Genomic DNA, 27604 nt, shown 5'->3' on the forward strand with positions numbered 1-27604 from the left:
TACTTGGCTTGGTATTGACTGAAGTTTGATAAGAATTCTGCTAGTTTAGGATAGACGGTTGATATTACTCAGCTAGGTGAGGATTGAAGGTTGATAAAAACTTTTCTAGGTGAGGATAGAAATTTGATAATTACTTTGCTTGGTGAGGATAGAAGTTTGAGAATTACTTGGCTAGGTAATGACTGATGTTTGATAAGTTCTCTACTAGGTGAGGATAGAAAGTTGATAATTACTTGGCTAGGTGAGGATAGAAGGTTGATAATTACTTGGCTAGGTTATGAGTGAAGTTTGGTAAGAACTCTGCTAGGTGAGGATAGAAGGTTGATAATTTCTTGGCTAGGTAGTGACTGAAGTTTGATAAGAACTCTGCTCGGTAGTGAATTAAGTTTGATAAGAACTCTTCTTGGTAGGGACTGAAGTTTGATAATTACTTGGCGAGGTCAGGATAGAAGGTTGATAATTACTTGGCTAGGTAATGTCTGAAGTTTGGTAAGAACTGTGCTAGGTGATGATAGAAGGTTGATAATTTCATGGCTTGATGATGACTGAAGTTTGATAAGTACTCTACTAGGTGAGGATAGAAAGTTGATAATTACTTGGCTCGGTGAGGATAGAAGGTTGATAATTACTTGGCTAGGTGAGGATTGAGGTTTGATAAGAAATCTGCTGGTAGTGACTGAATTTTGATAAGAACTCTGCTAGGTGAGAATAGATGTTTGATGATTACTTGGTTAGGTGAAGATAGGATGTTGATAATTACTTGGTCAGGTGATTATAGATGGTTGATAATTACTTTGCTCGGTTAGGATGGAAGGTTGATAATTACTTGTCTAGGTTATGAGGGAAGTTTGGTAAGAACTCTGCTAGGTGAGGATAGAAGGTTGATAAGAACTCTGCTCGGTAGTGAATTAAGTTTGATCAGAACTCTGCTAGGTTGTGACTGAAGTTTGATAATTACTTGGCTAGGTGAGGATAGAAGGTTGATAATTACTTGGCTAGGTAATGACTGAAGTTTGGTAAGAACTCTGCTAGGTGAGGATAGAAGGTTGATAATTACTTGGCTAGGTGAGGATAGAAGGTTGATGATTACTCAGCTAGGTGAGGATAGAAGGTTGATAATTACTTGATTAGGTGAGGATAGAAGGTTGATAATTACTTCGCCAGGTGAGGATAGATGGTTGATAATTACTTGGCTAGGTGAGGATAGAAGGTTGATAATTACTTGATTAGGTGAGGATAGAAGGTTGATAATTACTTGGCTAGGTGAGTAGTGAAGGTTGATAATTACTTGGCTAGGGTATGAGTGAAGTTTGGTAAGAACTCTGCTGGTAGTGACTGAATTTTGATAAGAACTCTGCTACGTGAGAATAGATGGTTGATGATTACTTGGTTAGGGGAGTATAGGATGTTAATAATTACTTGGTCAGGTGAGTATAGATCGTTGATGATTATTCACCTAGGTGAGGATAGAAGGTTGATGATTAATCAGCTAGGTGAGGATAGAAGGTTGATAATTACTTGGCTCGGTGAGGATAGAAGGTTGATAATTTCTTCGCTACGTAGTGGCTGAAATTTGATAAGAACTCTGCTAGGTGAAAATAGATGGTTGATAATTATTTCGCTAGGTTAGGAGAAAAAGTTGATAATTACTTGGCGAGGTAATGATTGGAGTTTGATAAAACTCTGCTGGTAATGACTGAATTTTGATAAGAACTCTGCTTGGTGAGGATAGAAGGTTGATAATTACTTGGTCAGGTGATGATAGATGGTTGATGATTACTCAGCTATGTGAGGAGAGAAGGTTGATAATTGTTTGGCTAAGTTGTAACTGAAGTTCGATAAGAACTCTGCTGGGTGAGGATAGATGGTTGATGATAACTTGGCTAGGTGAGGATAGAAGGTTCATAATTACTTGGCTCAGTGAGGATAGAAGGTTGATAATTACTTGGCTAGGTAGTGACTGAAGTTTGATAAGAACTCTGCTCGGTAGTGAATTAAGTTTGATAAGAACTCTTCTTGGTAGGGACTGAAGTTTGATAATTACTTGGCGAGGTCAGGATAGAAGGTTGATAATTACTTGGCTAGGTAATGTCTGAAGTTTGGTAAGAACTGTGCTAGGTGATGATAGAAGGTTGATAATTTCATGGCTTGATGATGACTGAAGTTTGATAAGTACTCTACTAGGTGAGGATAGAAAGTTGATAATTACTTGGCTCGGTGAGGATAGAAGGTTGATAATTACTTGGCTAGGTGAGGATTGAGGTTTGATAAGAACTCTGCTGGTAGTGACTGAATTTTGATAAGAACTCTGCTAGGTGAGAATAGATGGTTGATGATTACTTGGTTAAGTGAGGATAGGATGTTGATAATTACTTGGTCAGGTGATTATAGATGGTTGATAATTACTTGGCTCGGTTAGGATGGAAGGTTGATAATTACTTGTCTAGGTTATGAGGGAAGTTTGGTAAGAACTCTGCTAGGTGAGGATAGAAGGTTGATAAGAACTCTGCTCGGTAGTGAAGTAAGTTTGATCAGAACTCTTCTAGCTAGCGACTGAAGTTTGATAATTACTTGGCTAGGTAGTGACTGAATTTTGATAAGAACTCTGCTAGGTGAGGATAGATGGTTGATGATTATTTGGCTAGATGAGGATAGGATGTTGATAATTACTTTGTCAGGTGAGTATAGTAGTATCAGCCTTTAATCCTCACCTAGCTGAATAATATCAACTTTTATCCTCACCTAGCTGAATAATCATCAACCATCTATCATCACCTGACTAAGTAATTATCAACCTTCTATCCTCACCTAGCTGAGTAATCATCAACCTTCTATCCTGATAATTATTTGGCTAGGTTGTGACTGAAGTTTGATAAGAACTCTGCTAGGTGATGATAGATGGTTGATGATTACTCAGCTAGGTGAGGATAGAAGGTTGATGATTACTCAGCTAGGTGAGGATAGAAGGTTGATAATTAGTTGGCCAGGTGAGGATAGAAGGTTCATAATTACTTGGCCAGGTGAGGATAGATGGTTGATAATTACATGGCTAGGTGAGGAGAGAAGGTTGATAATTACTTGGCTAGGTAATGACTGAAGGTTGGTAAGAACTCTGCTAGGTGAGGATAGAAGGTTGATAATTACTTGGCTTGGTGAGGATAGAAGGTTGATAATTACTTGGCTCGGTGAGGATAGTAGGTTGATAATTACTTGGTTTGGTGAGGATAGAAGGTTGATAATTTCTTGACTCGGTGAGGATTGAGGTTTGATAAGAACTCTGCTAGGTAGTGACTGACTTTTCATAATAACTCTGCTAGGTAGTGACTGAATATTGAAAAGAACTCTACTCGTTAGTGACTGAAGTTTGATAATTACTTGGCTAGGTGTGGATAAAAGGTTGATGATTACTTGGCGAGGTAATGATTGGAGTTTGATAAAACTCTGCTGGTAATGACTGAATTTTGATAAGAACTCTGCTTGGTGAGGATAGAAGGTTGATAATTTCTTGGTCAGGTGAGGATAGATGGTTGACGATTACTCAGCTAGGTGATGATAGAAGGTTGATAATTACTTGGCAATGTAATGACTGAAGTTTGGTAAGAACCCTGTTATGTGATGATAGAAGGTTGATAATTACTTGGCTTGGTAATGACTGAAGTTTGGTAAGAACTCTGCTAGGTGATGATAGAAGGTTGATAATTACTTAGAAGATAATTACTTGGTGATGACTGAAGTTTGGTAAGAACCCTGTTATGTGATGATAGAAGGTTGATAATTACAGCTTGGTAATGACTGAAGTTTGGTAAGAACTCTGCTAAGTGATGATAGAAGGTTGATAATTACTTGGATTGGTGATGACTGAAGTTTGATAAGTACTCTACTAGGTGAGGATAGAAAGTTGATAATTACTTGGATCGGTGAGGATTGAAGGTTGATAATTACTTGGCTTGGTGAGAATGAAGGTTGATAATTTCTTGGGTATGTGAGGATTGAGGTTTGATAAGAACTCTGCTGGTAGTGACTGAATTTTGATAAGAACTCTGCTAAGTGAGGATAGGATGTTGATAATTACTTGGTCAGGTGAGTATAGATGGTTGATGATTACTCAGCTAGGTGAGTATAGATGGTTGATGATTACTCAGCTAGGTGAGGATAGAAGGTTGATGATTACTCAGCTAGGTGAGGATTAAAGGTTGATACTTACTTGGCTTGGTGAGGATAGAAGGTTGATAATTACTTGGCTAGGTGAGGATAGAAGGTTGATGATTACTCGGCTAGGTAAGGATAGAAGTTTGATAATTACTTGGCTAGGTGGGGATAGAAGGTTAATAATTATTTGGCTTCGTGATGACTGAAGTTTGGTAAGAACTCTGCTAGGTAAGGATAGAAGGTTGATAATTATTTCGCTAGGTTAGGAGAGAAAGTTGATAATTACTTGGCGAGGTAATGATTGAGGTTTGATAAAACTCTGCTGGTAATGATTGAATTTTGATAAGAACTCTGCTTGGTGAGGATAGAAGGTTGATAATTACTTGGTCAGGTGATGATAGATGGTTGATGATTACTCAGCTATGTGAGGAGAGAAGGTTGATAATTGTTTGGCTAAGTTGTAACTGAAGTTCGATAAGAACTCTGCTGGGTGAGGATAGATGGTTGATGATAACTTAGCTAGGTGAGGATAGAAGGTTCATAATTACTTGGCTCAGTGAGGATAGAAGGTTGATAATTACTTGGCTAGGTGAGGATAGAAGTTTATTTTCTTGGCTAGGTTATGTGTGAATTTTGATAAGAACTCTGCTAGGTGAGGATAGATGGTTGATGATTACTTGGTCAGGTGAGGATAGATGGTTGACGATTACTCAGATAGGTGATGATAGAAGGTTGATAATTACTTGGCAATTTAATGACTTAAGTTTGGTAAGAACCCTGTTATGTGATGATAGAAGGTTGATAATTACTTGGCAATGTAATGACTGAAGTTTGGTAAGAACCCTGTTATGTGATGATAGAAGGTTGATAATTACTTGGCTTGGTAATGACTGAAGTTTGGTAAGAACTCTGCTAGGTGATGATAGAAGGTTGATAATTAGTTGGATTGGTGATGACTGAAGTTTGATAAGTACTCTACTAGGTGAGGATAGAAAGTTGATAATTACTTGGCTCGGTGAGGATAGAAGGTTGATAATTACTTGGCTTGGTGAGAATGAAGGTTCATAATTTCTTGGCTATGTGAGGATTGAGGTTTGATAAGAACTCTGCTGGTAGTGACTGAATTTTGATAAGAACTCTGCTAGGTGAGGATAGATGGTTGATGATTACTTGGCTAAGTGAGGATAGGAGGTTGATAATTACTTGGTCAGGTGAGTATAGTAAGTATCAACCTTTAATCCTCACCTAGCTTAGTAATCATCAACCTTCTATTCTCACCTAGCTGAGTAATCATCAACCTTCTATCCTGATAATTATTTGGCTAGGTTGTGACTGAAGTTTGATAAGAACTCTGCTAGGTGATGATAGATGGTTGATGATTACTCAGCTAGGTGAGGATAGAAGGTTGATGATTACTCAGCTAGGTGAGGATAGAAGGTTGGTGATTACTTGGCCTGGTGAGGATAGATGGTTGACGATTACTCAGCTAGGTGATGATAGAAGGTTGATAATTACTTGGCAATGTAATGACTGAAGTTTGGTAAGAACCCTGTTATGTGATGATAGAAGGTTGATAATTACTTGGCTTGGTAATGACTGAAGTTTGGTAAGAACTCTGCTAGGTGATGATAGAAGGTTGATAATTACTTGGATTGGTGATGACTGAAGTTTGATAAGTACTCTACTAGGTGAGGATAGAAAGTTGATAATTACTTGGCTCGGTGAGGATAGAAGGTTGATAATTACTTGGCTTGGTGAGAATGAAGGTTCATAATTTCTTGGCTATGTGAGGATTCAGGTTTGATAAGAACTCTGCTGGTAGTGACTGAATTTTGATAAGAACTCTGCTAGGTGAGGATAGATGGTTGATGATTATTTGGCTAGATGAGGATAGGATGTTGATAATTACTTTGTCAGGTGAGTATAGTAAGTATCAACCTTTAATCCTCACCTAGCTGAGTAATCATCAACCTTCTATCCTCAACTAGCTGAGTAATCATCAACCATCTATCATCACCTGACTAAGTAATTATCAACCTTCTATCCTCACCTAGCTGAGTAATCATCAACCTTCTATCCTGATAATTATTTGGCTAGGTTGTGACTGAAGTTTGATAAGAACTCTGCTAGGTGATGATAGATGGTTGATGATTACTCAGCTAGGTGAGTATAGATGGTTGATGATTACTCAGCTAGGTGAGGATAGGCTGTTGATAATTACTTGGTCAGGTGAGTATAGATGGTTGATGATTACTCAGCTAGGTGAGTATAGATGGTTGATGATTACTCAGCTAGGTGAGGATAGAAGGTTGATGATTACTCAGCTAGGTGAGGATTAAAGGTTGATACTTACTTGGCTCGGTGAGGATAGAAGGTTGATAATTACTTAGCTAGGTGAGGATGGAAGGTTGATGATTACTTGGCTAGGTAAGGATAGAAGTTTGATAATTACTTGGCTAGGTGGGGATAGAAGGTTAATAATTATTTGGCTTCGTGATGACTGAAGTTTGGTAAGAACTCTGCTAGGTGAGGATAGAAGGTTGATAATTATTTCCTAGGTTAGGAGAGAAAGTTGATAATTACTTGAGCGAGGTAATGATTGAGGTTTGATAAAACTCTGCTGGTAATGATTGAATTTTGATAAGAACTCTGCTAGGTGAGGATAGAAGGTTGATGATTACTCAGCTAGGTGAGGATAGAAGGTTGATAATTACTTGGTCAGGTGATGATAGATGGTTGATGATTACTCAGCTAGGTGAGAGAGAAGGTTGATAATTATTTGGCTAAGTTGTGACTGAAGTTTGATAAGAACTCTGCTGGGTGAGGATAGATGGTTGATGATAACAGCTGGGTGAGGATAGAAGGTTGATAATTACTTGGCTTGGTGTGGATAGAACGTTGATAATTACTTGGCTCGGTGAGGATAGAAGGTTGATAAGTACTTGACTCGGTGAGGATAGAAGGTTCATAATTACTTGGCTCAGTGAGGATTGAAGGTTGATAATTACTTGGCTAGGTAAGGATAGAAGTTTGATAATTTCTTGGCTAGGTAATGTGTGAAGTTTGATAAGAACTCTGCTAGGTGAGGATAGAAGGTTGATAATTTCTTGGCTAGGTTGTGACTGAAGTTTGATAAGAACTCTGCTCGGTAGTGACTGAAGTTTGATAAGAACTCTGCTCGGTAGTGACTGAAATTTGATAAGAATTTTGCTCGGTAGTGACTGAAGTTTGATAAGAACTCTGCTGGTAGTGACTGAATTTTGATAAGTACTCTGCTAGGTGAAGATAGATGGTTGATGATTACTTGGTCAGATGAGGATAGATGGTTGACGATTACTCAGCTAGGTGATGATAGAAGGTTGATAATTACTTGGCAATGTAATGACTGAAGTTTGGTAAGAACCCTGTTATGTGATGATAGAAGGTTGATAATTACTTGGCTTGGTAATGACTGAAGTTTGGTAAGAACTCTGCTAGGTGATGATAGAAGGTTGATAATTACTTGGATTGGTGATGACTGAAGTTTGGTAAGAACCCTGTTATGTGATGATAGAAGGTTGATAATTACTTGGCTTGGTAATGACTGAAGTTTGGTAAGAACTCTGCTAAGTGATGATAGAAGGTTGATAATTACTTGGATTGGTGATGACTGAAGTTTGATAAGTACTCTACTAGGTGAGGATAGAAAGTTGATAATTACTTGGATCGGTGAGGATAGAAGGTTGATAATTACTTGGCTTGGTGAGAATGAAGGTTGATAATTTCTTGGGTATGTGAGGATTGAGGTTTGATAAGAACTCTGCTGGTAGTGACTGAATTTTGATAAGAACTCTGCTAAGTGAGGATAGGATGTTGATAATTACTTGGTCAGGTGAGTATAGATGGTTGATGATTACTCAGCTAGGTGAGTATAGATGGTTGATGATTACTCAGCTAGGTGAGGATAGAAGGTTGATGATTACTCAGCTAGGTGAGGATTAAAGGTTGATACTTACTTGGCTCGGTGAGGATAGAAGGTTGATAATTACTTAGCTAGGTGAGGATAGAAGGTTGATGATTACTTGGCTAGGTAAGGATAGAAGTTTGATAATTACCAGCTAGGTGAGGATAGAAGGTTAATAATTATTTGGCTTCGTGATGACTGAAGTTTGGTAAGAACTCTGCTAGGTAAGGATAGAAGGTTGATAATTATTTCGCTAGGTTAGGAGAGAAAGTTGATAATTACTTGGCGAGGTAATGATTGAGGTTTGATAAAACTCTGCTGGTAATGATTGAATTTTGATAAGAACTCTGCTAGGTGAGGATAGAAGGTTGATGATTACTCAGCTAGGTGAGGATAGAAGGTTGATAATTACTTGGTCAGGTGATGATAGATGGTTGATGATTACTCAGCTAGGAGAGGAGAGAAGGTTGATACTTATTTGGCTAAGTTGTGACTGAAGTTTGATAAGAACTCTGCTGGGTGAGGATAGATGGTTGATGATAACTTGGCTAGGTGAGGATAGAAGGTTGATAATTACTTGGCTTGGTGTGGATAGAACGTTGATAATTACTTGGCTCGGTGAGGATAGAAGGTGGATAATTACTTGACTCGGTGAGGATAGAAGGTTCATAATTACTTGGCTCAGTGAGGATTGAAGGTTGATAATTACTTGGCTAGGTAAGGATAGAAGTTTGATAATTTCTTGGCTAGGTTGTGACTGAAGTTTGATAAGAACTCTGCTCGGTAGTGACTGAAGTTTGATAAGAACTCTGCTGGTAGTGACTGAATTTTGATAAGTACTCTGCTAGGTGAAGATAGATGGTTGATGATTACTTGGTCAGATGAGGATAGATGGTTGACGATTACTCAGCTAGGTGATGATAGAAGGTTAATAATTACTTGGGAATGTAATGACTGAAGTTTGGTAAGAACCCTGTTATGTGATGATAGAAGGTTGATATTTACTTGGCTTGGTAATGACTGAAGTTTGGTAAGAACTCTGCTAGGTGATGATAGAAGGTTGATAATTACTTGGATTGGTGATGACTGAAGATTGGTAAGAACCCTGTTATGTGATGATAGAAGGTTGATAATTACTTGGCTTGGTAATGACTGAAGTTTGGTAAGAACTCTGCTAAGTGATGATAGAAGGTTGATAATTACTTGGATTGGTGATGACTGAAGTTTGATAAGTACTCTACTAGGTGAGGATAGAAAGTTGATAATTACTTGGATCGGTGAGGATTGAAGGTTGATAATTACTTGGCTTGGTGAGAATGAAGGTTGATAATTTCTTGGGTATGTGAGGATTGAGGTTTGATAAGAACTCTGCTGGTAGTGACTGAATTTTGATAAGAACTCTGCTAAGTGAGGATAGGATGTTGATAATTACTTGGTCAGGTGAGTATAGATGGTTGATGATTACTCAGCTAGGTGAGTATAGATGGTTGATGATTACTCAGCTAGGTGAGTATAGATGGTTGATGATTACTCAGCTGGGTGAGGATAGAAGGTTGATGATTACTCAGCTAGGTGAGGATTAAGGTTGATACTTACTTGGCTCGGTGAGGATAGAAGGTTGATAATTACTTGGCTAGGTGAGGATAGAAGGTTGATGATTACTTGGATAGGTAAGGATAGAAGTTGGATAATTACTTGGCTAGGTGGGGATAGAAGGTTAATAATTATTTGGCTTGGTGATGACTGAAGTTTGGTAAGAACTCTGCTAGGTAAGGATAGAAGGTTGATAATTATTTCGCTAGGTTAGGAGAGAAAGTTGATAATTACTTGGCGAGGTAATGATTGAGGTTTGATAAAACTCTGCTGGTAATGATTGAATTTTGATAAGAACTCTGCTAGGTGAGGATAGAAGGTTGATGATTACTCAGCTAGGTGAGGATAGAAGGTTGATAATTACTTGGTCAGGTGATGATAGATGGTTGATGATTACTCAGCTAGGAGAGGAGAGAAGGTTGATACTTATTTGGCTAAGTTGTGACTGAAGTTTGATAAGAACTCTGCTGGGTGAGGATAGATGGTTGATGATAACTTGGCTAGGTGAGGATAGAAGGTTGATAATTACTTGGCTTGGTGTGGATAGAACGTTGATAATTACCAGCTCTGGTGAGGATAGAAGGTGGATAATTACTCAGCTCGGTGAGGATAGAAGGTTCATAATTACTTGGCTCAGTGAGGATTGAAGGTTGATAATTACTTGGCTAGGTAAGGATAGAAGTTTGATAATTTCTTGGCCAGGTAATGTGTGAAGTTTGATAAGAACTCTGCTAGGTGAGGATAGAAGGTTGATAATTTCTTGGCTAGGTAGTGACTGAAGTTTGATAAGAACTCTGCTCGGTAGTGACTGAAGTTTGATAAGAACTCTGCTCGGTAGTGACTGAATTTTGATAAGTACTCTGCTAGGTGAAGATAGATGGTTGATGATTACTTGGTCAGGTGAGGATAGATGGTTGACGATTACTCAACTAGGTGAGGATAGAAGGTTGATAATTACTTGGCTAGGTGAGGATAGAAGGTTGATAATTACTTGGCTAGGTTTGTATAGAAGTTTGATAATTACTTGGCTAGGTTATGAGTGACGTTTGGTAAGAACTGTGCTAGGTGAGGATAGAAGGTTGATAATTATTTGGCTAGGTAATGACTGAAGTTTGGTAAGAACTCTGCTAGGTGATGATAGAAGGTTAATAATTACTTGGATTGGTGATGACTGAAGTTTGGTAAGAACTCTGCTAGGTGAGGATAGAAGGTTGATAATTACTTGGCTAGGTAATGATTGAGGTTTGATAAGAACTCTGCTAGGTAGTGACTGACTTTTCATAATAACTCTGCTAGGTAGTGACTGAATATTGAAAAGAACTCTACTCGTTAGTGACTGAAGTTTGATAATTACTTGGCTAGGTGTGGATAAAAGGTTGATGATCACTTGGCAAGGTGAGGATAGTAGGTTGATGATTACTTGGTAAGGTGAGGATAGAAGTTTGATGATTACTTGGCAAGGTGAGGATAGAAGGTTGATGATTACTTGGCAAGGTGAGGATAGAAGGTTGATGATTACTTGGCAAGGTGAGGAAAGAAGGTTGATGATTACTTGGTAAGGTGAGGAAAGAAGGTTGATTACTTGGCAAGGTGAGGATAGAAGGTTGATAATTACTTGGTTAGGTGAGGATAAAAGGTTGATAATTACTTTGCCAGGTGAGGACAGAAAGTTGATAATTACTTGGCTCAGTGAGGATAGAAGGTTGATAATTACTTGGCTAGGTAGTGACTGAAGTTTGATAAGAACTCTGCTCGGTAGTGAATGAAGTTTGATAAGAACTGTTCTAGGTAGTAACTGAAGTTTGATAATTACTTGGCTATGTGAGGATAGAAGGTTGATAATCACTTGGCTAGGTAATGACTGGAGTTTGGTAAGTACTCTGCTAGGTGATGATAGAAGGTTCATAATTACTTGGCTTGGTGATGACTGAAGTTTGGTAAGAACTCTGTTAGGTAGGGATCGAAGGTTGATTATTACTTGGCCAGGTGAGGATAGATGGTTGATAATTACTTTGCTTGGTGATGACTGAAGTTTGATAAGAACTCTGCTCTGTAGTGAATGAAGTTTGATAATTAATTGGCTAGGTGGGGAGAGAAGGTTGATAATTACTTGGCACGGTAATGATTGATGTTTGATAAGAACTCTGCTAGGTGATGATAGAAGGTTGATAATTACTTTGCTAGGTAGTGACTGAAGTTTGATAAGAACTCTGCTAGGTGAGGACAGAAGGTTGATAATTACTTGGCTATGTGAGGATAGAAGGTTGATGATCACTTGGCTAGTTAATGATTGAAATTTGATAAGAACTGTGCTAGGTAGTGACTGAATATTGATGAGAACTCTGCTTGTTAGTGACTGAAGTTTGATAATTACTTGGGTAGGTGAGGATAAAAGATTGATGATTACTTGACTAGGTTAGGATAGAAGGTTGATTATTACTCAGCTAGGTAAGGATAGAAGGTTGATAATTACTTGGCTAGGTAGTGACTGAAGTTTGATAAGAACTCTGCTCTGTAGTGAATGAAGTTTGATAATTACTTGGCTAGGTGGGGATAGAAGGTTAAGAATTACTTGGATTGGTGATGACTGAAGTTTGGTAAGAACTCTGCTAGGTGATGATAGAAGGTTGATAATTACTTGGCTAGGTAATGACTGAAGTTTGGTAAGAACTCTGCTAGGTGAGGATAGAAGTTTGATAATTATTTGGCTAGGTTGTGACTGAAGTTTGATAAGAACTCTGCTAGGTGATGATAGATGGTTGTTGATTACTCAGCTAGGTGAGGATAGAAGGTTGATGATTACTTGGCCTGGTGAGGATAGAAATTTGATGATTACTCAGCTAGGTGAGGATACATGGTTGATGATTACTTGGCTAGGTGAGGATAGAAGGTTGATAATTACTTGGCCAGGTGAGGATAGAAGGTTGATAATTACTTGGCTCGGTGAGGATAGAATGTTGATAATTACTTGGCTCGGTGAGGATAGAAGGTTGATAATTACTTGGCTCGGTGAGGATAGAAGGTTGATAATTACTTGGTTGGTGAGGATAGAAGGTTGATAATTACTTGGTTAGGTAATGATTGAAGTTTAAGAAGTCTGCTTGGTAGTGACTGAAGTTTGATAATTACTTGGCTAGGTTGTGACCTAAGTTTGGTAAGAACTCTGCTTAAGATGGTAGATAATTACTTGGCTAGGTGAGGAGAGAAGGTTAATAATTACTTGGCGAGGTAATGATTTAGGTTTGATAAGAACTCTGCTATGTAGTGACTGAAGTTTGATAATTACTTGGCTAGGTGAGGATAGTAGGTGGATAATTACTTGGCTAGGTGAGGATAGTAGGTAGATAATTACTTGGCCAGGTGAGGATACATGGTTGATGATTACTTGGCTAGGTGAGGATACATGGTTGATGATTACTTGGCCAGGTGAGGATAGAAGGTTGATGATTACTTGGCTAGGTGAGGATAGAAGGTTGATAATTACTTGGCTAGGTGAGGACAGAAGGTTGATAATTACTTGGCGAGGTGAGGATAGAAGGTTGATAATTACTTTGCTAGGTGGGGAGAGAAGGTTGATAATTACTTGGCTAGGTAATGACTGGAGTTTGGTAAGTACTCTGCTAGGTGATGATAGAAGGTTTCTAATTACTTGGCTAGGTAATGACTGAAGTTTGATAATTAATTGGCTAGGTGGGGAGAGAAGGTTGATAATTACTTGGCGAGGTAATGATTGAGGTTTGATAAGAACTCTGCTAGGTGATGATAGAAGGTTGATAATTACTTGGCCAGGTAATGACTGAAGTTTGGTAAGAACTCTGCTAGGTGATGATAGAAGGTTGATAATTACTTTGCTAGGTAGTGACTGAAGTTTGATAAGAACTCTGCTAGGTGAGGACAGAAGGTTGATAATTACTTTGCTATGTGAGGAAAGAAGGTTGATGATTACTTGGCTAGGTAATGATTGAAATTTGATAAGAACTGTGCTAGGTAGTGACTGAATATTGATGAGAACTCTGCTCGTTAGTGACTGAAGTTTGATAATTACTTGGGTAGGTGAGGATAAAAGTTTGATAATTACTTGGCTAGGTGGGGATAGAAGGTTAATAATTACTTGGATTGGTGATGACTGAAGTTTGGTAAGAACTCTGCTAGGTGAGGATAGAAGGTTGATAATTACTTGGCTAGGTAATGATTGACGTTTGATAAGAACTCTGCTAGGTGATGATAGAAGGTTGATAATTACTTGGCTAGGTAATGACTGAAGTTTGGTAAGAACTCTGCTAGGTGATGATAGAAGGTTGATAATTACTTGGCTAGGTTGTGACTGAAGGTTGATAAGAACTCTGCTAGGTGATGATAGATGGTTGATGATCATTCAGCTAGGTGAGGATAGAAGGTTGATAATTATTTGGCTCGGTGAGAATGAAGGTTGATAATTTCTTGGCTAGATGAGGATTGAGATTTGATAAGAACTCTGCTAGGTAGTGACTGACTTTTCATAATAACTCTGCTAGGTAGTGACTTAAGATTGATAATTACTTGGCTAGGTGAGGATAGAAGGTTCATGATTACTCAGCTAGGTGTGGATAGAAGGTTGATAATTACTTGGCTAGGTAATGATTGAAGTTTGATAAGAACTCTGCTAGGTGAGGATACATGGTTAATGATTACTTGGCCTGGTGAGGATAGAAGGTTGATGATTACTCAGCTAGGTGAGGATACATGGTTGATGATTACTTGGCCTGTTGAGGATAGAAGGTCGATGATTACTTGGCTAGGTGAGGATAGAAGGTTCATAATTACTTGGCCAGGTGAGGATAGATGGTTGTTAATTACATGGCTAGGTGAGGAGAGAAGGTTGATAATTACTTGGCTAGGTAATGACTGAAGTTTGGTAAGAACTCTGCTAGGTGAGGATAGAAGGTTGATAATTATTTGGCTAGGTTGTGACTGAAGTTTGATAAGAACTCTGCTAGGTGAATATAGATGGTTGATGATTAGTCAGCTAGGTGAGGATAGAAGGTTGATAATTACTTGGCTCGGTGAGGATAGAAGGTTGATAATTTCTTGACTCGGTGAAGATTGAGGTTTGATAAGAACTCTGTTAGGTAGTGACTGACTTTTCATAATAACTCTGCTAGGTAGTGACTGAATATTGAAAAGAACTCTACTCGTTAGTGACTGAAGTTTGATAATTACTTGGCTAGGTGTGGATAAAAGGTTGATGATTACTTGGTAAGGTGGGGATAGAAGGTTGATGATTACTTGGTAAGGTGAGGATAGAAGGTTGATAATTACTTGGCTAGGTGGGGATAGAAGGTTAATAATTACTTGGATTGGTAATGATTGAGGTTTGATAAGAACTCTGCTAGGTGATGATAGAAGGTTGATAATTACTTGGCTAGGTTATGACTGAAGTTTGGTAAGAACTCTGCTAGGTGATGATAGAAGGTTGATAATTACTTGGCTAGGTAATGACTGAAGTTTGGTAAGAACTCTGCTAGGTGAGGATAGAAGGTTGATAATTATTTGGCTAGGTTGTGACTGAAGGTTGATAAGAACTCTGCTAGGTGATGATAGATGGTTGATGATCATTCAGCTAGGTGAGGATAGAAGGTTGATAATTATTTGGCTCGGTGAGAATGAAGGTTGATAATTTCTTGTCTAGATGAGGATTGAGATTTGATAAGAACTCTGCTAGGTAGTGACTGACTTTTCATAATAACTCTGCTAGGTCGTGACTTAAGATTGATAATTACTTGGCTAGGTGAGGATAGAAGGTTCATGATTACTCAGCTAGATGTGGATAGAAGGTTGATAATTACTTGGCTAGGTAATGATTGAAGTTTGATAAGAACTCTGCTAGGTGAGGATACATGGTTAATGATTACTTGGCCTGGTGAGGATAGAAGGTTGATGATTACTCAGCTAGGTGAGGATACATGGTTGATGATAACTTGGCCTGTTGAGGATAGAAGGTTGATGATTACTTGGCTAGGTGAGGATAGAAGGTTCATAATTACTTGGCCAGGTGAGGATAGATGGTTGTTAATTACATGGCTAGGTGAGGAGAGAAGGTTGATAATTACTTGGCTAGGTAATGACTGAAGTTTGGTAAGAACTCTGCTAGGTGAGGATAGAAGGTTGATAATTACTTGGCTCGGTGAGGATAGAAGGTTGATAATTACTTGGTTCGGTGAGGATAGAAGGTTGATAATTTCTTGACTCGGTGAGGATTGAGGTTTGATAAGAACTCTGCTAGGTAGTGACTGACTTTTCATAATAACTCTGCTAGGTAGTGACTGAATATTGAAAAGAACTCTACTCGTTAGTGACTGAAGTTTGATAATTACTTGGCTAGGTGTGGATAAAAGGTTGATGATTACTTGGTAAGGTGAGGATAGAAGGTTGATGATTACTTGGTAATGTGAGGATAGAAGGTTGATGATTACTTGGCAAGGTGAGGATAGAAGGTTGATAATTACTTGGTTAGGTGAGGATAGAAGGTTGATAATTACTTGGTTAGGTAATGATTGAAGTTTGATAAGAAGTCTGCTTGGTAGTGACTGAAATTTGATAATTACTTGGCTAGGTTGTGACCTAAGTTTGGTAAGAACTCTGCTTAAGATGGTAGATAATTACTTGGCTAGGTGAGGATAGGAGGTTGATAATTACTTAGCTAGGTGAAAAAATAAGGTTGATAAGAATTGCGCATTTTATTTCTGAGCTTTGCTGTTTATGTTTGAAGAACTAATTAATGATATAACTTGTTCCTGTGTTTTGTAGGGATCAAATTTCCAATAAAAACTTCCATGAAACTATCCAGAAATTGGAGCAAAAGTTTGTGGAATTGATAGAAAAGCAGCTTGAAGAACACTCTCAAAGAATGACAGCAGAGCTCCAAGTCAGTCTACGAGAATGTTTCCAAACTTGTCAGCAACAGCTGAACTTACAAATCAAAGAACTTCTAGAGGGCCAACTTCAGGCCCTGGAGAACCAGCTGTCTATCAAGTTTAGACAGCAGATGGATGACTTTGAACAGAAGATATGTTGTAAGTTAGATGAATTTACAGAACAGTTAAATAATGACTCAGAGTAACTTGTTCTTTCTTTCTTTCAGTTTCATGTTTTTTAGGTGGATTGTACGTCCATTAGATAAATTATTGTAAATAGTACACCTGTTTTGATAAAATGTTCAGAATTTTAGTAAGAAATCCTCTCTTTATCAGAGACTATTATGACTATTTATTGAAACTTTGTGGGACTGTTTTACTCTTGAACAAGGAAATTGAAGTCTTCCAACAGTCACATTTTCTTTGTTTTCAGTAATTTTTAATACAACTAGGTATACAGAAATTAGCAAAATATTCATGTTACACTAAAAGAAGATGCATCACTGATGGCATGAAGATGAGTTTTATCAGGTTGGCCACGGAACAACATGGATGTGGTACATTGTGGTATTGAACCTGTTAGGTAGTTTGAAAGGACTTTTTAAAATGTAACTTTTTCTTTTTTTTTTGTCAAACAACACGAGCTGGGTGACTACATGAGCTCATTACTTAATAACATAAGATTTGGAATAATATTAAGTAATAATTAAACTCTAATTTTGGTGAGTCATGTCACTAATGAATTAATAATAATGATAGTAATATTTTGAGTATATGATCTATTGATTAAGTTTTGTGACACTAATAACTGTCTGTTGGAAATTAGTTGTATGAACTAATAGCTCAGTTCTTCAGCTGTAGTTATGGTTGGTTTAAATAAGTGAATGTAAAGAAAACTGTCACAACATTTGAACTCTTGGAATGTTTTATGTGTGATCTTATGGTTCTAGAAATTAATGTACCGGTACAATGAAACTTTTTCAAAAGTATATGTTGACAAGAAGTTGGAGCTATGTGTGTGCCAGACCCATGCTAGAGAACCTGGTATACTTTCCAACCAGAACTGTTAAGTATTGACCAATCAGCTATTGGGATGTTTCTAAAATTGGGTATCAAGGTTTACCAGCAAATTCAACTCAATAGATGTGACCTTATTGAAGTCAAAGACAAGGTCAACTGTATTTCTGACAGAAAAATTTGAGAAATTAAAATGTTTTTTTTACGAGAAGAAATGCAGCCAGTTTTTGTAAACCAAATTTTCTACTTCAGGCTGTAGTCTGCTTTCTATGTTTTGGCAAAGCGTAATTATTTTTTTAAATCAAAATTCTTACATTTTGAAGCAGCAGAAGATTTATTCAGTAGTTTACTCAACGTTTTGACGTTTAGGGTATTTAATATTTTTAAAGATACAAGAGAGCACTTTGAACCATAAAAAGTAATTCTGTGACTCAAATACATTTACAGAAAACATCACGAGGTGGAAGTTTTGGGTATAGAATAGTAATAGGTCATGTTTTACCACCTTCTGCATGTTAGCACACATCCAAAACAAACATTAAATATACGTTTATTTATTTATAAAGAATTAACACATCAGATAAAGTACAAACATTTCTCTTATAGGCAAATTTCATCTTTTTGCTAATAAATGACTTTTAAAATAAAGGAATGTTCTTTTTTTAAGGAACCAAGAAAATTTCTACTAATCAATGCCATGTGCTTATAGAAGCTAATAACTAAACATATAATTCTGAGTAACTCAAACAACCAGTTCTTGATAATTACTGAAAGCAATCCTGTTGGTAAATTGACTTAATCTGTGACCACTACAGAGGTGTCGACAAAATGATGGTTTCATGTTGTAGAAAAGTATCTCCTAAAGTTTGCCAGTAAAGGAAAATTTCAGGTCTTATTATGTACTATCAATGTAATTTATGATGCCTTGGAAAAGGTAATCATAATTAAACAATTAGCTCCACTGATTATTGCTTGTTCCTATGTACACAGACATGTACAGCTCATATCTTTTCTGGCTTTACCCTATTAATGGAAATTACTTCTTACAACTTACATGTGGTTTATTATCTTGTTATCTAGCAAGCTTCAGAACTGTAAAAACCTTACTCTTTTGGCAGATGTTCTTGAGAAAGGCACACATCTTTAGAAAACTTTAGCTATTCTTGTTTCAGTTCTAAATCAAAACAACAGAAAGAAACTGAAGGGACAATTAAAATATTGTATATTTGAAAAATAACCTTTGACAAGTTATCGTGTTTAAAAAAAAATTAACACATTGCTGAATTAGGAAAGAAAATGCTTTGTAAGATGTTTAAAAAATATCTCGATTCCCCCTTAGACATTCCACTTCTTTTGACTTCAGTAACTGAAAAGAAAAAGATTGTTGTTAACAAGTATACCAATCGATAGTGAGAAGTTCTGTCATTTTTACCATGGATTAATCAATGAACAATACATATACTGTGACTTAACCACTAAACTGAAGGCACATAACATAATTGCGAGCTGGTTTTATAAGTTCACCTCGGTTTCACTGCAAAGTGATCCTTTTACTAGGCAGTGATCACAGAGATAATGATACTAATAATCCTTATAGAGCTTAGCTGGAGGATAGGAATCTGTAAGTTACAAATATGTTAAAACTTATGACGTTTAGTTACAGTACTTATCTCTCTCTTTATCCCATTGCTTTAGACAGTTTAACTTCAAAATTCAATAGTAACTTTTATATCAAGCAGACAATATTTTACACATAAAAGTAGGAAAACTAATATTATAGTCTACCACCAATTCATCATTAAAATTTATAAGTACAAAATTAAGAGATGATTCTTAAGTTGCTCCACCTTCAGAGCCAGGCTTGGAGAAGGATGTTTACACAGTGTGTTAAGAATCATATAAAACAGCAAAGGTAGAACGGAACTGTGCAGCAGCCCACCAGGAACTGTGACATAGAACTAGAAATGCTAAGAGAAGACATGTTATAAATATTATCTGACTAAAAAAACTGCACTGTGGTTTATCAAGCTAGTTCATAACTTCAACCTGATAAAAGATGTCAGTGAAACATTTAGAAACACAACAGAACTGTAAACTTTGTATTTCATGTAATCTAAATCAAATTATTGAGGTCTTAAATAGAGTAATATTCTCGTATTCATTGTATTATAACAACGTAATGACAATATTCTAATGTTTATTGTATCATGGCAATATTAAAGTTCTGATTAGAATACAATAGCATATATCTCATAATGACAACATACGTTCACTAATTAAGAAAACAAGAATGATGTAGCAAACAGCGCAATTCATGACCACCAATAAACTATAATCATATCAGAACAATTTATGCCTACCCTTTCACATGGGTGTTGGAGCTACACCAATAGTACCCGTAGCTGCTGTTGGTAAGAGATCTTCCTGCAATGGTGTTGGGCTTGATTGATCAACAGTTTGGTCATTTAAAGTGTGTCTACACTGAAGCACGTATTTGAAAAATTCATAAACTGACCATGCCACTGCCGTTGAGGGCACCTGTGAAACTACTCGTGCTTGTAAGCCTTGGAAATAGCCTTTCAAACCTTTGAACTTGTACACGGTCACTGCTGCATTAAATAAGCCATTAACGTGGGATTTTTTTATCACATGAAGAGTTTCACGTTCTTGGGTGTTTAGTAAAGTCTTACACACGTCCAGTGGGGTAGTCACGGCAGCGGCAAATGCTCCAGCTACAGCCCCCGACACCATGTGAGCCGTGGGACTGTACGTCCGTTTTTCATTTGTTACGTTTTGCATAAACTCATAGGTCATAAAGTGAATACTCTGGAAGGGGATGTTCATGGACAATTGGGTGGAGTAACTGCGATAGAATGCTCTTACACCTTCTCTCTGCCATATTCTTCTCACACAATCAATGGTGTTTCTGTATGGGCTAGAGAACATCTGCATTCTTTGCTTGATAACTGAAAATTGAAGTTAGTTCATCATTAATCCAAACATATAACTATGAATCACACACACACACAAAAGGCTTAAGCGTATACGTATTAGAAAAAGTATACATGCCACTAAAACATATACTCCTATCCTAGAACATCTATAACTTTCTACTGGTAGCACCTTTTGTAAAAATTCTGATATAAATTAACTGTTATTACCATAACAGAATCAACATAATTAGGGTTACGCACATCAGTTACGTTCTCACACAAAGATAGTCATCTTACCATCTGTTGGAGTCATTACTGCATCATGGACCAATGTTGCTAAACAACCAGCAGCTCCTGTAAACAAAGTTTCAAGCATAAATAGCAGCTTGGAAAGTTCAACAAATCTTATTAAGAATTTGTTACTTCCTAGGAATATGCCCATCTTATTCAAGAATTAAGTGCATTGAGTGACATAGTGTTTTCACACCCAACAAGTTTTAAAAATGTTGTCTGCCAGAAATACATTTTATATCCGACATGTATACACACTAGGATGTACAAATGCACCTAACATCCCAGCTTTCTCCAAAGGTGAAAACTAAAAGTCCTAATTTACTTAAGATATAAGAATAGTTCAGCTATTTTCTGTATACCATCTGGAACTGGATACCTGTAAAACTTACTAAATTTACTCATATTGTGTAAGAATAAATTGTTGTTAAATGCAAGTCTAGTCTCCACAATAGGCTGTCTGTGATGTCTCCACTATGTGCATTAAAATGAAAGTATTAGCTGTATAAACCATCAGACTTACTGAGGGCATTTTCAACAATACTGAAAATAAAACTACACTATAGGATATATGTGTTTCAGTGTTACAATTTACACACACACACCAGGGGGCTAATAAATTCTAGTTAAAATTCAAAGCTACGAGTTTTGCTTGCTGGTGGGAATCAAACCTGAACTTTCTACAGATGTACCTGCAGATGTCATTTTAAGAAGCCAATCTGGATTCTTAACCTAAGTTATTTTTTACCCTTACACTGATTATCAATAGTTTGTCCATTTAAAAAGATGTAAACTACTACATCTTGACTTCTTATGCTAGAATCTTGAGGCAACTGGAAAAAATTTAGACAATTTGACACAGTAACAAATTTTTACCTTGAGAAACTGGACTATGGGCTCCAGTTTCAGTACCACTGAAAACTCGCTTCATTTTTTCGTAACAAGAAAAGTATAGTGCATGTGCGGGCCCTGCTCCGCAAACTACAGCACTCATTCCTCGGACAGGTCGAAAAACTCCTTCAAACCTGACCATTTTGTACAAACCTTCTGATAGTGAATGGTAGGTGGCCTTAGGATTTGGTTGAAGACTCTGCATCCTTGTCTGGAGAGAAACAGTGAAAATAAAACCTAGAGTTTCACCTTGATTTTTGTAACTCCTGCCCTTACAGCTCTTTTACATGTGACACAGTATCACCTTAACACAGTTTTGTAAGGTTAGTGATATCCCCAAGCCAATTATTTTAACAGATACTTATTGAATCACAAACATGGCAATGTGCATTACTTATAGTATACATTAGTATATTAATGAGGCCCTTAGAATACACAATATATTACACCTCTTACATTATCAGTGCCTAGAATTAAATACAGAATAAACAAAAACACGACATAAAGAATTGGAAATAAAACCACATGTAGAGAGCAAGATAATAAAATAATTTGTAACGTTAAAAACTTAAAAATAGAACAATTTTACTAAGAAAATAAATGTAATATAATCAGTAAACTTTATAGAGAAATACAAGATAGAAAGAATGAGTGTATATTAACAATCTAGACAAGGCAAGGGTTAAACAGATATAAATAAAATCGTACCTTCACTGAGTCTAATGGATAAATAATGCAGTGTTCCATAATACCTGCTGCAGCTCCTGCAATCATGTGGATCACAGAGTTATTGGAAGGTAAATATTCATAATCGTCGTATTCCATTCTCAGAATTGTCCTGGTACAGTCAGCAGGTCGAATACTGTGTGTAAACATATAAGGTTAGACTGTCTCCAATACAACCAAAACTATAGCTTATCATACGAGACAACCTTTCTTGTGTGAACATTTGATTACTGTTGTATTTCCCATTAATAAACAAATAAATATTCCTGAACTTTGTGATTTTCAAGTAAACATACATAAAATTGTGTATTAAGTGTACAATCAGTGAAGTTTATCTTTTCTTTCAATTACTGTCATTAATTATCAGTGTGATGTTAAAACAGGTAAAATGCAAATTGTAATGGAATAAGATATAATTTTAAATATAAACCTAAATTTTCAATTATATTTCATACTTCAAGTCATTTCTATTTATTTTAAAAATAATGAAGCCTTTTCTGGCATAAAAAAGTTTAACTATAATGTTAAAAGTTATAATTTTCCAAAATGAAAATAATTCTGACAGGTACTTCCATAACTGCCTTACTAAATAAACTGTTGGGATAGAATTAAAATCTGTTATGGTTTATGTGGGAATATTCTGTAAGTTTTTGTGAAATTCCATGAACCTGTAAGATGATTCTGACTGATCAGCAATGATCTACGACTGAGAAATGCTAACACTACACTTCTATTCCAATACTAAGTACTCTAGGCGAGACAAAACTTTTCCCTACAGCTGTTGGGTCTTGTTCAAGTTATAACACACATTACAGATGGTTTTGCATTAGCAGTAGTTCTGAATATGTTTTTAAATTTGTTTAGTGTGTTATTTATGAACTTAAAATGGTGAGTTTTTTTAAATTTCTTAAAAACAATGTGTTGTAACTTTTAGGAACCTCGACATTTAGGAAAACAAAATTTATTTTTAAGTATGGCAACACAGATAATTATCTTTTAAAAAGTCAAGAACAACCCAGTGAGTGTGACAAGATGAGGCTGAAATTTAACCTTTATTAATTTTATTTTAACAATCCGTGAAATAAGATGTAGTTAGAAGGTAAATAACAACATCTTGTGATGTGTAAAATCACATTATATGTGCATGATTCAGTGTTAACAAGGCCAGGACTCATCAAACCAGTTACAATATGATAGACATAATACAGGTACAGGTGCCATATATATATAATATTCCTTTCTAATTACATAAGGCAGTTTTCATAAAGTAAAAAAAAGTCCACACAGAAGTATTATTTCAGTAATTAAAACCTAATTAAGTGTTGCATTTGTACACAAACATAAAAATATTAAACACATTTGATCCTGGTTATTAAGGAGAAACAAATAGTAACAACAAATGATAACTAACAGTTATTTGTAACTGGAACATCAGAGTTGATTAATCCCATATATAGTTTCATTACTGACTCAAAAAAAAACTAAATAATCTTTCTGAAGTTTGACAACATACAGAATATCACAGACATCCACATTTGACCTATTTCAGCAAATGTAAGTATCAAAAGAAAAACAACTAGGACAACCATCCATACGTGAACTAATGATTAATATAGCAAATGTTGATTTATGCACACACAATGTTTATACAGATTATTTATTTATACACAGTTAATCAGAATACTCTTAATTTTTTTTTTATGGAGAACAATAAATCAAAACTTATAGTTCACCTTGTGGATGCAATTTAATGATACCAATATTATTAGATCTTCATGTTAAAAATGTTTTTATATAATTAAACTGCTCACAGCTACCCTAACAGGTGATTTTTTTAACATATTTAAGAATCAACACATGACCAGACCAGGATTACTTGCCAATGACAATCACCCACCAGACTTCCATCAATACTCTCCAACCTTACCTAAAGAAGTACATAACATCGTAATTATTATAAAATAGTACAACATGAATATAATTAGGCTCCCAAATGAAATGTTCCTGTGTCAAAAGTTAAACCATTTGTCAGTCTAAGCTTGTTGGTTTGTTCATGTTTCTACAGAAAAAAAATAAAATCCAGATATTCAGTAACCAGTTTTAACACAGTTTTCATTGCTCGTACTTCCGACGATACAAAAAAATTACACAGAATTTAAAACAAACAGATTAAAAATATATTTAAGAAATTTGTTTTTGTCTACTTTTCACTTACTTCCTATATTCTTGTCTCACAACAAGCAAGGTCGGTTACCTCTACCGTAGAAAATGGGAACACGCTACATGTACTGTCCACATGAAAGCAAACACCTGTAAATGAAGAGAAATGAAAGAAACTGTTTCACAGCTGAGAACACTTCTGTACACTAACTACACATATTGTGCACTATGGACACGCAATAACCTACATAACTGTTATTTAGTTTTTACATATTTCACATAAAACATGTTAAAACAATATACAACGTAAATATTCAATAATTAAATGAGGCAAACTTGCACAAACTGAAAACATCAACCAGTGCAACAAGGTCTGCCTTCAAAACTGAACAAGATGTTATCATGATACTTGGACAAGTAGTGCAATGGTAGAACAATGGAACAGACTGGCTCGGTTACTGCACTTAGTGGTAACATACACAATATTTGGTTGGTCTAAACTTGTTCTTTTGATTCATTTGTACAAAAAACATTTTACTCTTCTAAACAGCTATTTTTACAAATCTCTCCAGTAAAGTCTCAATAATGAAAAAACATATATATATATATACATATATCGTTAAACTGAAGTTTAATGACACTTAGCAAACCCTTGAGATGTACCCTCACCATTTTCATTTGTTATAAGATTTTAACAGGAACCTCACAGAAAAGTCTAATTAGTTAAACTAGATCTTTCAAGAGGTTGAGGAGATGTGTACACCATTTATAGTTGTGGTTAATGTGTTATTATGTTTTATTTAGACAAATTAAGGAGACTTCTTATACACTAAATTTGTGTTATGCACAATGAGCTATCCATACTGTGCCCACTACAGGGAACTTAGTGTTATTAGCCCTAAAACCAGAAGGGGGCCTTTCCAAATGAAAATGTACACATACTATAAAAGTAAACATAACACAAATAAAAATAACACTATTTAAAAAAACCTGTAATGATGATTTGTCTTCTATTTACCATGAAAATGCTTCAACCAACTACTTCAGTTGTGCCACATTTTACCTCAGCAGTTACAGATAAGTGAAAATGTACAAACACCCGTTGCATTACAGCTACAACAATCATCTTTTGTAACACTGAGTACTGTAAATATATTTTACTAGTGAGTCTCCAAACACTGGTGGTTCAACTGAGCTTCAAAATATTTAACTATGACAATTTTGTTTTTTTTAACCAGTTAATAATTTTTGTTAAGATTATTATGTACTAATAAATAATGACTGCCACTTGATAGTGATGTAATACAATTATCACTTATGTATACATATTAAAAGCAGTGTCTACAATGAAAGATCATACTGATAAACAACACAATTCAAACAATTAAAAAGAAATTATACAAGCTTAGTCCCCAAAAAGCCTTCATTGATTAAAATAAACAAATACATAACAGTGGTAAGAAATTATGTTCAGTTTTTTCCTTGTAACTGTCTTGAAAACAATTGATTCTCATTAGAAGCTTCTATAATTCTTCAAATTTTACTGTATATTGATAACAATACTAATAATAAATACATAAATATAAATACATTCACTGTTGAATAATTATAAATTCTAATCTAACACAAAAGTGCCTTTGTTTTTAAGAATGAAAGTTTTCTCAAACAATGAATCTATATTCTTTTCATTACTCGTAACAATCTAAAATTTATCAAATGGATTTAGATTACATGAAATATTATTGTTAAGTTGTTTATGCTAAACAATTATATTCTTAACATGTTTAAATTTAAACTGAAAGATTTTTAATGTAACTAACGTAATATAATATTTATATAATAAAACGTTTTGACAAAAATATATAAAACAGATACAGTGTAAAATACTGTGTAACGTTTCTAAAAAAGTTCCTACTTGGAATTGCTATATAAAATATGAATGTTGCAGGAACGATGAATTTTTCAACTTTTTAGTCCAGCCACTTCAATATCCAATATAAATTCACACTTGTCCAGCACTGACATTAAACTTCAAGCTGAGGTAGTACTAATCCAGCGACACGTGCAAGTTAATAACTTGTCTTACACTGCACTCGTACATTCTAAAAAGTTCATAATGTGATAGGCCTAAAAATAGTAGCACTACAACTAATAATTTGTGTGATATTTATTTAAATAAATTATTTTTACACATTTTCTTAATTTCTCAATTATGTGCCCCTTCTCTGAAATACATCGTCATTATTGCAAAAGTATGTCGAAATCATACCATAACATAACACGTCAATTCTACTATATCAAAGGTGTCCTTGCGACCACCGAGTCCTCACTCGATCTACACGTGCTTATCTTCTACGGAATAATCTAGGACTGATAAGTTTGAATTATGAAAGTGAAACTTGTCAGTATACGTATATATTTGTTATTTGATATATATATATATATACAATTAAATTGATTAAAACATTGCTTGTGAAAACTTAAAAAAAGACGTGAAAACGTTTAAACAATTAAGTGATTAAACTGCTACTGATACTTTTAAAATAACCTCTAAATAAATGAAAGTTAACTTTATAGATCTGAATAAAAACTAAACGAGGTGAATAATTACTATACATTTGGTTCCAGACAAATTATTACGGATATAATTAAAATACGTTTAATTAGTGACTATTTCAGATTAATAGTGAAAAATTAAACTATAATCTAAATGAAATAACTATATATAGTCACATCCTACACAATGTTATTTATATAAATTAGGAGTTATATTGGAATTTATGAGAGACTGAAATATAGCTCACTTTAAAAAATATACAGTTTAAGTTATATTGAGTAATGTTCAATATCACGAATGTTTCAACACGTACCGCTGAGAAAGATATTGGTTTTTGTTTTATCATGTTAAAAATCAAAGTATTTACATTTGCCTTTAACTTGTGGTTTAAATTAATTAAAAAGCATGTAGTTATCATACAAACTGATAGAGAACAAATCAGCACTTGGAG

At 35.5% G+C, this 27604-nt stretch overlaps 2 protein-coding genes across 9 annotated transcripts in view; one reads left to right on the forward strand and one right to left on the reverse strand.

Moving 5' to 3' along the window:
• The window catches only part of LOC143253834 (uncharacterized), a 100708-nt gene extending 83809 nt beyond the window's left edge, over window positions 1-16899 (forward strand). For all 6 annotated transcript variants that reach the window (XM_076508258.1, XM_076508261.1, XM_076508259.1 and 3 more), the window contains exon 5: window positions 16472-16899. In XM_076508258.1, the coding sequence (XP_076364373.1) occupies window positions 16472-16784 (313 nt within the window). In that variant the 3' untranslated portion in view covers window positions 16785-16899. The remainder of the gene's footprint in view (window positions 1-16471) is intronic.
• Window positions 16900-18133: 1234 nt separating this feature from the next.
• Window positions 18134-26992, reverse strand: LOC143253836 (mitoferrin-2-like). 3 transcript variants are annotated; one of them, XM_076508264.1, is made up of 8 exons: window positions 26866-26988; window positions 26512-26698; window positions 24652-24746; window positions 22419-22572; window positions 21696-21921; window positions 20826-20882; window positions 19956-20561; window positions 18134-18961 (listed from the first exon to the last, which is right to left on the reverse strand). In XM_076508264.1, the coding sequence occupies exons 4-7, from the start codon at window positions 22533-22535 to the stop codon at window positions 19960-19962; spliced, it is 1002 nt and encodes a 333-aa protein (XP_076364379.1). In that variant the 5' UTR covers window positions 22536-22572; window positions 24652-24746; window positions 26512-26698; window positions 26866-26988; the 3' UTR covers window positions 18134-18961; window positions 19956-19959. The 3 variants fall into 3 exon arrangements, with proteins under 3 accessions (XP_076364379.1, XP_076364380.1, XP_076364378.1); XM_076508265.1 differs by lacking the exon at window positions 26512-26698 and having other exon boundaries at window positions 26866-26992; XM_076508263.1 differs by having other exon boundaries at window positions 26512-26963.
• Between the last annotated feature and the right edge of the window lie 612 nt (window positions 26993-27604).

The sequence above is a fragment of the Tachypleus tridentatus genome, chromosome 6, assembly GCF_004210375.1.
Source record: "Tachypleus tridentatus isolate NWPU-2018 chromosome 6, ASM421037v1, whole genome shotgun sequence".
NCBI classification, from domain to species: domain Eukaryota; kingdom Metazoa; phylum Arthropoda; class Merostomata; order Xiphosura; family Limulidae; genus Tachypleus; species Tachypleus tridentatus.